Raw genomic sequence first — 12829 nt, 5'->3', positions numbered from 1 at the left:
TGGCTCTGCTGAGATGCAGGGACGGGACAGTGTGGGGTTGCTTCATTTCCCTCTGCCATGTTTCCCAGAGCAGCAAATACCGATCCTGTGGCTAAGCCATCCTTTGTGGACGGAATTCAGTGTCATTCACTCAAATCTGTCTCTGAGTAGGAAAAATTCTTTCTTCTTTGCTCATTTTTAGGTATTCCGTGCAACAACAGAACTTTTAAGTGTGGCAATGATATTTGCATTAGGAAACAAAATGCAAAATGTGATGGCACTGTGGACTGTCCCGATGGAAGTGATGAGGAAGGCTGCAGTGAGTAGAAACATGTTCCTTCTGATCCTTTGTATTTGTTCCTCAGTTGATCTGTTGTTCATTTTTAGTCCCTTCTTGGTGTAATGCCCCAGGCAGAAGTTGCCACTGGCCAGGGAAGAATAGTAAACATTGGTGAACTGAATCTGAAATGGTTTCTCAGAATTAAAAATTCTAGAGTGGATTCTGTCTTCTTTCTTGATAATAAGCATTCATGCACTAGATGTTTATATTGAGAACTTTCCCTTTCTAATAACTCTAATCAAGGGATAAGCTCTTAAATAAAAAAACTATGAGAAAGGAAATAGGTACTGGAATGCCATGGATGACTTTGTTAATTATGCCTTATGTTGTGATCAATGTCAAGTGCTGGTTCGTTCCTTAGCTATGACCTGAGAACTATAATCCACCATATGTTATTATTAGTTGTGTGGTTTCTAACTGGCCATGTGCCAACATGTTAATTATATATCCTTATCAATACTATTTACACTGGAAAATAATTGCTCTGATAACTAGTTTTTCTTAACTAGGTTTTTTTTTTAAATTAATTAATTAATTATTTTACTTTTGGCTGCATTGGGTCTTTGTTGCTGTGCGCGGGCTTCCTCTGGTTGTGGCTAACAGGGGCTACTCTTTGTTGCGGTGTGTGGGCTTCTCATTGCGGTGGCTTCTCTTGTTGCAGAGCATGGGCTCTAGGCACGAGGGCTTCAGTAGTTGCAGCACGCAGGCTCAGTAGTTGTGGCTCGCGGGCTCTAGAGCACAGACTCAGTAGTTGTGGCACACGGGTTTAGTTGCTCCACGGCATGTGGGATCTTCCTGCACCAGGGCTCGAACCCGTTTTCTCTGCATTGGCAGGGAGATTCTTAATCACTGTGCCACCAGGTAAGTCCAACCAGGTTTTCATTTGTTTGGGACTTACAAATTCTCTCCCAAATCAGCACAACTTCAAGGACACTCTCAATTCTGTTGCATTTGGAACTAATCTTTTTTCTCTGCCTAACAACCTGAACTCCACGGCTCCTGTTCTTATCAGTACAGCTGTTACTAATAGGTCCTCTCCTTCCCTCATGTGTGTTATTGTACAGAGACTCTGTGTCAAGGCCTATTTTCCGGAGGGAGGTAGTGGTTTGTTGGTGCTGGTTTCAGACAGACCCCCATCTCGCCTCTCTGGATAAGCAGGGGATTTCAAATTGCTTATCTGGTTAGTCAGTTCCCAACCCAGCTCAAAACTTGACTGGATTTCCAGTTTTTCTTCCAAGTCTGCCTTTAACACATGTGACCCTTCCTCTCCTAAAGGCTGCAGCAGGAGTCCCTCCACCCTCCACCGCATCATCGGGGGCACTGACACCCAGGAAGGAGGTTGGCCATGGCAAGTCAGCCTCCACTTTGTTGGATCTGCCTACTGTGCAGCCTCAGTCATCTCCAGGGAGTGGCTTCTCTCGGCCGCCCACTGTTTCCATGGAAACAGGTAGGGCATCGCAATTCTTACTCTGAAGTGACCACAGACCACAGACCATACACCTGCCCCCACGTTGTGGGAAGAAGCTCCCTGTTGGACACATTCAATCAATTCAATTGGTGGTTTTTTATTTTGTTTTGTTTTTGTGACATCAATTGTATGCCGAACATTCTTTTTAGGTATTATTGATATAAAGAGAAGAACACAAAGGAATATCAAGAATGAATAGGCTTTTACCAGACTGAGCAAATAGGATAGGGCTTTCAAGTCAGAAGGAATTCTGTGGGAACGTGTGAAGACTATGGAGTATGGGAATGTGTGGAGAACGGGTATTAAAGGATTACTGGAGTACAGGAATCCCTGTTTAGAGCGTGAGGGTAGTGATTCTGCATCCAATTTCCAGTGTAGAGGTGGGGAGGATTCCCACAGTCCCAAGCAATTCTCTGACATTAGCTGGGTGTCCTACAATTCAACTCAATTCTGACTTTGTCTACCCAGAAAGACACTCAGATTAAACAGTTTAGGGGCTCAGTCCTACAAAACTATGACTCTCCCCCTAATTCAGATGCCAATCCAAAGCCTAGGTTGCCACCTGAGCTTCTGACTGACTGGTTATAGAGTGGAGGTTCTAATGACCCCCTCCTTGGATTTTATTAATTTGCTAGAGCAGCTCACAGAACTCAGAGAAACATTTTACTTGCTGGCTTACTAGTTGATTATGATAAGATATAACTCAGGAACGGTCTGATGGAAGGCATGCATAGGGCGAGGTATGAGAAAGGGTACAGAATTTTCCATGCCTTCCTGGTGTGCATCATTCTCTCCGAATCTCCACGCGTTCACCAACCTGGAAGCTCTCCAAGCCCCATCCTTTTGGAATTTTATGGAAGCTTCCTTACAGAGGCATGATTAATTAAATCATTGGTCATTGGCCGTGGATTCAACCTCTAGCCCCTCATTCCTCCCTGGAGGTCGGGAGTGGAACTGAAAGTTCTAACCCTCCAATCACATAGTTGGTTCTCCTGGTGACCAGCCCCCAGCCTGAGTTGCAGTCCCAAAGTAACCTCATTAACATAACAAAAGACACATTTGTCCCTCTCATCACTTAGGAAATTCCAAGGGTTTTAGGAGCTCTGTGCCAGAAATGGAAGGAAAACCAAGTATATATTTCTTATTATAAATCACAATATCATGGGGGGATCATGAAAAAGTCCATTAGGCTTGTCGTCCGAAGGGCTCTGTCTGCCTTTACCAATGGGATTATTATGGGGCAGACACTCTCCCAGCTAAGGGTGAAAGGAAAGCTCAGAAAACAACTTCACTAAAAAGTAACCTTATTTGGAATCTATTGGATCTTAGGTACAAAAATATGCCATTCATTTCTCATTCAGAATTTTTTAAAGTGGAGTATTTCAATGAATTTATACAATTAGAGTATTTGTTTCTCCTGGAGATTACAGGATTCATGTTAATGACTAAAACGGCTACACTTCTGTTCCACCATTAGTCTTTTATGCTAAGAAACTGCTCCAAGTAATACGTGACCCTCAGTACTCCCCTGGGTCCCCAGTGCTGCCTGTGAGATGTCAGCTAAGCAGATAAGGGGCCAGACTCTTTGGGATCTGTCCTGATTTTTCTTCCAAGGCTTCCACATTCTCTTCACCCCACCAGAGCAAGGCTACTGCACCCATGGAGACAGAAACCTCAGGTGGAGGTTACAAGACCCTCGATGACTTCATGCCAGGCTACTGGGGTCAGGATTAGAATTCTGGAAGGGCTCATAGGGAGTGGGACCCTGTGAATAGTCAAGTTTGAACAGTTACAGCAGTGATCTTTAAGGCTTCTGGTAGTTTTCAAGAAGGAATTTCCTTACATTCCTGCTTGGAATACTTTGATTTCTAATCTATTTTGGTATTCATATCATTTGAATTTGGTGAAAGGATCCCCAGACCACTGTCTTACTGGCCCTATCTCTGTCTCCATCGAATACCACTGTCAGCATGAATAGGGAGAAGGTAACAAATGAATTGCAGTCACTAACAATCTTGACCTGTGTGTGATTCCTGGAATAATGGTGGCAAAAAAATTGCCAGCATGTCCTTAGAGTGTCGTTGAGGAAATTGTCTGGAACTTAGCTATCATTCACCAGCCCTGCTCTACCTTACTTCATCTTTGGTTTTACTAAGGAGACAAGGGAGGCTCAGAGAAGTTGTGCTTCTTGCCATGCCCATGGACAGAGGCAACGACCAGGATAGGGACTGAAAGTCAGACCCCCCTTCCTGCAGCCCTCCTCCCTCTGTGGAGTGCTCTTTTCCAAACCGTGTCTGGTTCTTCAGGCCTCTGACTCCGTGCTTCATTCCTTTTGTACCAGACTCTCCGACCCCACACCATGGACTGCTCACCTTGGCATGTACGTGCAGGGGAATGCCAAGTTCGTCTCCCCAGTGAGAAGAATTGTGGTCCACGAGTACTATAACAGCCAGACCTTTGACTATGATATTGCCTTGCTACAGCTCAGTGTCGCCTGGCCTGAGACCCTGAAACAGCTCATTCAGCCAATATGCATTCCTCCTGCTGGCCAGAAAGTGCGCGGTGGAGAGAAGTGCTGGGTGACCGGCTGGGGGCGAAGGCACGAAGCAGGTGTGTGTGTCAGTGAATGCCATGCCCTCCCCTCCAGATCACAGTAACTCGTGTTGATGTAGTGCTTTAGGGTTCATGGAGAGGGTTTTTGTATATGATCTCATTGAGCCTTCTAAGAACTCTGAGAGGTGGAATGGAGGAGAGTATTATAATTCTTGTTTTATGATGCTTTCCCCTTGCACCCAAAAGAAGCAGGACCCACTTCTTAAGGGAAGGTCTCTGAGCAAGGCAGGACTAGATAGATAGTATGGGCCCTTTGCAAACTCAGAGGGGTTTGCTAGTTCCCTTTCATCCAAAAAAATTGACTCATTTTCATAAAGAAGAGAAGGATACTCTGTCACACACACACACACACACCTTACTGTGTCAACTCATAGACAGTTATCTGGAGGATGATGAGAGTATGTCCTTCACAAGGACAACTAAGTGGCCAAGTGAATGACAGTGAGGGCTGAAATCCAGCCTGCCCTTAGCTTCCCAGACTGCAGATTCAGGCATAGGAGGTTAAATCAGCCTAGAATTGATCCACACAGAGGGGATGCCTTTTTACAATTCTTCCACCCAGAGGAGGCATCTTTTTTCTTGTGCACAAAGGTCAGACTTTATGGTAGGGAAGTCCCTACATCTGTCCTGCCAAGGTTTTTATGGCCTAGGATTCTAAATACACAGTAAGGAGAAGAATCCAAAGTTTTAATCCAAAGGTTAGAGCTAATGCTTTCCCTTGATCTCCCAGTCATCTTGGATTCCCTTGCAGTCATTTCCAAGGGCTTAGGACAGATACATTTTCTGTAAGTCTTGAACCTTATCTTGGCCTTGCTTTGACACTCTCTAAAGATTCACTATGGGCAGCTTCTCCAGTGCCAACTGCCTACATTTAGTTATTGAAATCATGAAATTCACCACCTGTTTGGCCCTGCTGAGGGAAGGCAGATCACTACTCGAACACCTATAACCTATCAGGTCTGAGCTCAGGACTTTAATTACATCGTCATATATCACAAGAGGAAATAGTCTATTCAACCACCATATCATGGGACATTTTCTTTACAAGCATGAGTGTGTGAGTGTTTATTTTTCTGAATCATCTTAGCCACAGAGGTTAGAAAAGGAAATGAAAGGGCTATATCCACAGTGTTATGTTTTTATGGTTCCTAGGATACTCCCATATGTCAGTTATAATGCTCCACTTAAGGGGCCTTCCTGACCAGTGAATATTGGTAATAACTTACTGATTCACAGTCCTGAAGGCAGGAGGTACTTGGTGAAGGAGTATGGCACGGTAGCTCAGACGGTTGAGTCAGACCTTGGGTCTGAATCCTGTTCTGTTACTCGCTCTTCGTGTGCCACTGGTTAAATCCTTTATCCTCCTAAGCCTCCATTTCTTCATCAGAAAAATGGTTACCATAATAGAATTTACCTTAAAAAATTGTTATGAGGGTAAAAGGAGAAAATGAGTAAATTGTCTAATAAAGTAAATGTAATCATTACTGTGATTTCTACTTCTATGTGTTTTCCAGACAATAAAGGCTCCCCTGTTTTGCAGCAAGCAGAGGTAGAGCTCATTGACCAAACCCTCTGTGTTTCCACCTATGGGATCGTCACTTCGAGGATGCTCTGTGCAGGTGTCATGTCAGGCAAGAAAGATGCTTGCAGGGTAAGTCATCCTACGTTCCCCTTGCCTAACATGTTGTACTTTCCATAAATGCTTTCATGTTTAATCTATACAACACTGGGCAATAACTCGGGCAGGGGCCTACCTTCATTCGTATATTAATTATAATCCAGTTGTCTGAGATCAGGGAAAGGTGATTAAATAGTAATTGGATCTGTAAAACTCATTTTCTGGTCGCCATGTATTTTCCTCCAACAATTAGGGAATGAAGTCAGCATTTATCATTCTGCCATGATTTTCTTATAACCAAAAACTAAAAAACAAAGCAGAATGCACACACGCAGTGTTTTAGGATCACTACCTATATGCATGGCCCAGAGGTAGAAGTCAACCTACCTTCCAAGATAACCATGCCTCAAAAGGTTATTGTAAGGATTAAATGACCCAAAACAGTGCTTAGCACATACCAGCACTAAATAAATGTTAGCTATTATTATTATTGTTATTATTATTACTATTGAGGTTTGTTATTTTTTTGGAGGTATGTGAGAATTGTCTCCTCTGCAAGAATCTTCTAATGTCACTCTTGGCCTAAAGAATCTAGTTTCTTATGATGAATTCACCTTTTTGATTATAGGAAAAATAATTCTAAAATGACATTAGAAGTTTCACATTATTTCGTGTTACTTCCCCAAACTGCATAGTAGTTAGCCAAGCAAGAACCTGTCAGAGTAGGAGTTTGCTCACAATTCATTAGACACCTTAATGCAAAATTGATGATCATGGGACAAATGTGCTTTTTACTTACATTATCTTCTTGTGTAGGGAGATTCGGGTGGACCTTTGTCCTGTCGAAGAAAAAGTGATGGAAAATGGATTTTGACTGGCATTGTTAGCTGGGGACATGGATGTGGAAGACCAAACTTTCCTGGTGTTTACACAAGGGTGTCAAACTTTGTTCCCTGGATTCATAAATATGTCCCTTCTCTTTTCTAATTGTGCAAGTTTGATTTTTGACTGTGTTTTATGTGATAGATTCTTTAAAAAAGAATGCAGTAATTATCAGTAAAATGAGATAATTTTTTTCTGCTGGAACTCTCAGATTGCATATATTTGGTATTGAAAGACAGAAAGATTAATATGTATTTTATTCCCTGAAAAACTGCCTCAAGGATAGAGCTGTATTCATTCTTAAGCATCAAAGGGCCATTGATTTAGGAATGGAAGAAAACTAATGTCATGAACCAAACCTCTAAAATAAGACAAAAAGTGGGTGAGATACTCAAGAATCCATACCTTACTTTATGTTCCTATTCAAGGGCAGATATTTATAAGGATCCAGGCAAAACTGATTTATTGAAATAAGTTCCATTAAAAAAACCATGCCAGATCTTCAGTGTTCTAATGAAATTAAATGCATAAAAATGACTCCTTCACAATTGCAAATAAAGCTAAACTCAGTTATTGACAGAGGAAGTACCTATATTGTTATTTTCCAATCCAGTTTGTCTAACCATATCACAGGACTTTTCTTCAGCTGTAACATGGTAACATTGTGTACAGAGAAACCATCAAACAACTAACAAAACTTATTTGTCAATTACTAATTAGTAATCTTCACTAAAAGGATAGAATGAAGCATTGTGGTAGTTGGATTGAAAGCACTTACAGGGGATTTATGAAAATTGTGGCAATGCTGGTCAGCAGTTGAAAGACAAAGGAATTTTCGGAAAGTGAAAATTTTCAGAATATTATCATCTGACTTCTGATCCCTTTATAAAACTCCAATGGCCAAGACTTTCTTTTATTATCAGAGCCGTGTAATACCTAGCATAGTTGTAAACCTATAGTACATGCTCAATACATCATAGTTATTGATTTATTTTGTTTTGATTTAGAGTGTTTCACACATAATCTCAGAATAATCTTTTCATTAATAGAGGCCGTACTTAACAATATCGACAAGTAGGTAAAAACAGCAGAAAGGAGAAGAATGATATTATTTTTTTCCCTGGGACAAAGTCAAAGAAAGTAATAGCAATGCTATTTTTAAGTAGGGTCCAAAATAATGAAACTGGATTTCATAGGACCTCGGAAAAACTTAATGTAACAGCAAAAGAAGAGAGAGTAAAAGGTGTCATAACCCAGATCAGATAGTAAGACTGAAACCTGGATATGATTTCCCTGAGATAGTGAATGTTTTCCATTTCACAAAACATATTTTGATTTGCTAAAAGACTGTTTCCTTCAGATAAAGGAAAAATGTTTTAATGATACACCTCTGAATAGGTCCCTGAGGATTCAGTAAACTGGCTGTGGCATAGTGCAATTCAGAGGGCCAAGTGTTCTCCTTAATCCACAAAGGGAGATTTAGCTACTGAACCCATGGCATAGAACAGCAAATTAGGCTGACAGTTCTTAAAACCTAGGTTTATTTTGCCTGATATTGCTGTGACCTAGGTACACGGTGAATTGTACTTTTTACTTATGGTGATTTCTAAGGAGATTTGCTATTCAACAAAATACCTCACAACTTTGCACAAGTTTGTGATCTCAGTTAGGAGATGGAAGATGGCTAGCATGATCTATCAGATTCATCAGAGGGAGTTTTCAAACCACGCATACATGCTACCATTCTAAGCACTTGCTGGTGCTAATGTGAGTGTACCTTGTTCCTCATCAGTGCAGACATGGGGAAAGGGTTGAGAAACACCAGTTTAACTTACTTGGCTACTTCATGCCAAGATGCTTTTAGAACCTGAATGATGTAGGAATATTGACTTTATTTTTGCAAAGGTGTGAGTAGAGGCAAATTCCAAGACTGGTTTAGTTAACAGAGTGGAATGGTCTCCAAAAACAAAGACAGGAGCATTTTCATATGCTAGACTATTGGGGAGAATTTGTAGGGACTCACCCTTCACAGTGCCTGGAAAACTGCAAAATGAAATACCACAAGCCAACCAACTATTTCTCATTTGTTTTCTGCTTGATTATCCTGAGTGGCTGATCCAATTGCTCTAATTGCTGATGTTCAGCATAGTACTGCTTGCCATCTGTCAACATATGGGTACAAAATGTGGTGTTTTGGGGGCTTCCCTGGTGGCGCAGTGGGTGAGAATCTGCCGGCTAATGTAGGGGACACAGGTTCGAGCCCTGGTCTGGGAAGATCCCACATGCCATGGAGCAACTAGGCCCGTGAGCCACAACTACTGAGCCTGCGCATCTGCAGCTTGTGCTTCGCAACAAGAGAGGCCACAACAGTGAGAGGCCCGCGCACCGTGATGAAGAGTGGCCCCTGCTCGCCACAACTAAAGAAAGCCCTCGCACAGAAATGCAGACCCAACACAGCCAAAAATAAATAAATAAATATATAAATTAATTAATTAAAAAAATGTGGTGTTTTGAAGAGGCATAGATCTATTTGAAGCTAATGAGATGCTTTGGTGACCTCACTTTAACGATGTTACTTTATTTTTTGTTTTATATGATAACCATTTAGGAAATTATTTGCTTTTAAAGGAGATGAAGAAAGAAGAGCAAGTACTATGACAAGAAAAGCAAAATTGAAAATCTTACACTGGTCAGCAAGTCTTGGCAAGAAGTATGTTTGAATTTTTTAATGTTATTTACATTTGACCCCCTTGAACGAACTAAAGTACTTGAGTCAATAATAATTTTTAGATTATATTAAAAAGACCTATTTGTGCAAGAACAGTATACTTTAAAAAAGCACATTTAAAGAACTATTTATGAAAGAACAATAACCTTTAAAAAGCTACCCCTATAGAAGTCAGTTTTGAAGAAAATGCAAAAAGAAATCTAGATAGAATTTGATTCCTCATTCACAAATCCTAAATTTCAACAAGAATTATTTAATCTACACCTGGTTCTACTTCCAGGGAGAAACACTTCTTTCTAACTCATCTGAAAGTTCAGTTTAGAGTCAGACTGGAAGGATAAGAAAAGTCCTCAAGTAGAAGTTGGTACATTCACCTACATTCTAGATCAGCTGTCTGGAGATGAAGAAATTTGCAGTTATCAGAAATCAGGAACAGGTTGCAAGTAAGAATTTAAGTAGTTCAGGCAATATGGGGAGGTGTGAGAAAGTGTCAGCAATCCAGAAAATGTGACAAGACAGGAACACAAATCAATATCAAAAGAAAGTATATTGGATCAAAGGTTATTGCTGGGTGCAAAGAGTTTGGGGTAGGTGGGTATTAGTTACAGAGATACTCATAGTTATGGAAAGGAAAGGAATATTTACTGCAATTCTGCTTTTGCCAGGCACAGGAATAAATGCTTTACTTTAATTACCTCATTTAATCCTCCTAACTCTACTGGGTAGGAATCATTTTATAAAGAGGAAAGAAGCTCATAGACTGTAAACAACTTGCCTAAGAACACACAGATAGTGAGGGTCTAAATTTGATCCTAACTCTTCTTGTCTTCAAAACCTATACTACCATAGGGATGTCAACAGTGTACAAGGGCTAGTCTTACGGAATTCTGGAAATGCATTCGAGTCTAGATAAGAGAATAAATAAACCTCGCCTCGTGGTACTCAGAAGGCGTTGAGAGATGTGGTGTAGAATATGCTTGTGACAGGAAACAGTAGCTTTCTGGTTCTCTGGGAGAGTGAAGGAGATTTTAGACATCTGTTCATGGAGAAACCAGGCTTGGAAGATAGCTACAATCCATCCCACACAACAGAGGGAATCTCCCACTGAGAATGAGCTCCTGCAGTCAAATGAGGAAATTATGGGAAAGATGGTCTGGGGCTGGGTAAGGATAGGAGTCAGGGTTAGAGAGGTTTTAATGGTTCTAGTCAGGGTCTAAGGCCCTGGGTCTAGCAAGCTGTCATTACTGAGAATATTCAAGTTAATCAACATTTACAGAGGGCACTGTGCTGGATACAGAGCGGAGTACTGGGAACATAGATACCTCGAGGAGATTAAACAAATGCTGGAGGCAGACAAGGAAAAAAAATTCCTGCTCATATTCCATTTTAGCCATTCTGGCCTCTTTACTGATTCTCAGACAGTAAAAGTCAGGTAGGCTCCAGTCTCAGGTCCTTTGTCCTGGAGTTCCTTCTTCTTTCAGAAATCTGCAGAGCTAATTCCTTACCATCTTCAACTATTTGCTCAAATTTCACTTTCCTAATGAGGCCTAAGTTGGTCATCTTAATAATCGCAACTCCCAACTGCACCGCTCAGCTCTCCAACCTCCCATACTCTTCCTTACCTTTTTTTTTTCCCATAGCACGCACCACCTCCTAATATTCTAAAAACGTTATTTAAGTTTGCTCCCCCTTAATAAATATTAGTTTCACAATGGCAGTGATTGTGTTTTATTTAGCTATCTCTTCAGATACATCTCAAGCACCAAGAAGAATGCCTGACACATAGCAAGCATTCAGTACTACTTGTTGAATTAAATTAGACTGAACATGTGACATGGTTAGCACAGGAACAACGTGTATTGGTAGCAGAGAAGAGTGTGGATAACTTTTGGTGGAGGAAGGGAATCAGAGAAGGTTTATCGGGAAAAGTGTGTTTCAGCTTGGATTTAAAGATGAAGGGGCGTTGTCCACACAGAAAGCGGGCTGGAGTGGAAGGAAAAACATTTGAAACAGAGGGAGCATCATATACAAAGACGTGGGGAGTGGCAACAGAATGGGGGAGGGAAGGGCCAGCCAGGAAGAGGAATCTGGTCAGACCAGAGGAGTCTACTGACTACTGAATGTCTGAGAAGGAAGACTAGAAGTTAATTATTGCAGGGAAAGGTATACATGCAGGTTCCTCTCTCTTTTCACCTCTGATTCATTCTCTGCTCTTAGTCTGGGAGGCTGACCCCCAACCTCCATCACCAGTTTCCAGTGGGATTTAACGGGCAAAACCCTGGCAGGTGGAGAGAAAGATCAGAGTATTTTTCCTCTCTGCTGGACCGTAGTCCTGGCAGTGGCTGCAAATTTTTGTGACTACAGATCTTATCAAGAGGGCGCAACTGATGGTTCTAGTTTTTAATCAAGCTCTAGTCCCTTGTAAGCCTCAGGGTATGGAGGGCTTTCTGCTGTTGCTAGTCCTTGGGTGCCTTGGTGCCCCTTCTTGGTTCCCTTAACCCTTGCTCCTTCATTAGAAACCCTCTTACAAACTCCCAGCTGAGAATGCAGACTGAGTCCTGCCTTTTAGGGCAGAGAAAGCAGAAGTCAGTGCCGGCCAGCAGCTGAGTGGCTGCAGTTAGCACAACCCCATCCAGCAGGCAGATGGAGTCCAGAGTCCAGATGAGCTGGCAGCAGGCAAGAGACAACTAGAGACCCGATATCTAGGCAGTGTCTGAACAGTAGGCATCGAGGGTGCTGGATTTTTGGACGCATGTCAACATCCTCTGAAATGGAGCTGATTTATATGTGCCAGGTCCATGCCTCAAACTCATCTCAATATGTATGTTTGTTGGGGGCAGGGATGAGAAGTAGGGAAGCAAGCCAGCTCTGAGCAGAAGCTTGAGAGGATCAGCACACCCTGCATAGCAAACATAATTTCAGGCTCTCAAGACCAGAAGTTCTGACTATGGACTGTGGATTGTGAGTGGGTGCATATACTTTTTCCTCAGGTTGTGTGTGTGTGTGTGTGTGTGTGTGTGTGTGTGTGTGTGTGTATGTCGTGGTGGTGATGGTGGGGTATCTGTGACTCCTCTTCCCAAAGGTACATAATAGCCAACGTTTATGAATGTTTGCTATATGCCTGAGTGCTTTGCTGACATCAACTCTTTTAATCCGGCAACAACTCCCTTAGGGGGGTACTAACGTTATGTCAACTTCCCA

The 12829-nt window shown here is 41.8% G+C and overlaps 1 protein-coding gene across 4 annotated transcripts in view; it reads left to right on the top strand.

Annotated features, from left to right (window-relative positions):
• TMPRSS7 (transmembrane serine protease 7) overlaps window positions 1–7447 on the top strand; it is a 42989-nt gene extending 35542 nt beyond the window's left edge. For 2 of the 4 annotated variants that reach the window (XM_057544838.1, XM_028166431.2), the window contains 5 exons: window positions 182–298; window positions 1595–1766; window positions 4129–4397; window positions 5915–6051; window positions 6835–7445. In XM_057544838.1, the coding sequence (XP_057400821.1) occupies window positions 182–298; window positions 1595–1766; window positions 4129–4397; window positions 5915–6051; window positions 6835–7005 (866 nt within the window). In that variant the 3' untranslated portion in view covers window positions 7006–7445. Of the gene's footprint in view, window positions 1–181; window positions 299–1594; window positions 1767–4128; window positions 4398–5914; window positions 6052–6834 lie in introns of all 4 variants that reach the window. The other 2 variants (XR_009008060.1, XM_057544839.1) reach the window with 2 other exon arrangements.
• The last annotated feature ends 5382 nt before the right edge of the window (window positions 7448–12829 follow it).

Source organism: Balaenoptera acutorostrata, chromosome 4, assembly GCF_949987535.1.
Source record: "Balaenoptera acutorostrata chromosome 4, mBalAcu1.1, whole genome shotgun sequence".
NCBI classification, from domain to species: domain Eukaryota; kingdom Metazoa; phylum Chordata; class Mammalia; order Artiodactyla; family Balaenopteridae; genus Balaenoptera; species Balaenoptera acutorostrata.
The sequence above is the reverse complement of the archived record's forward strand: the minus strand, read 5'-3'. Positions and strand labels throughout refer to the sequence as shown.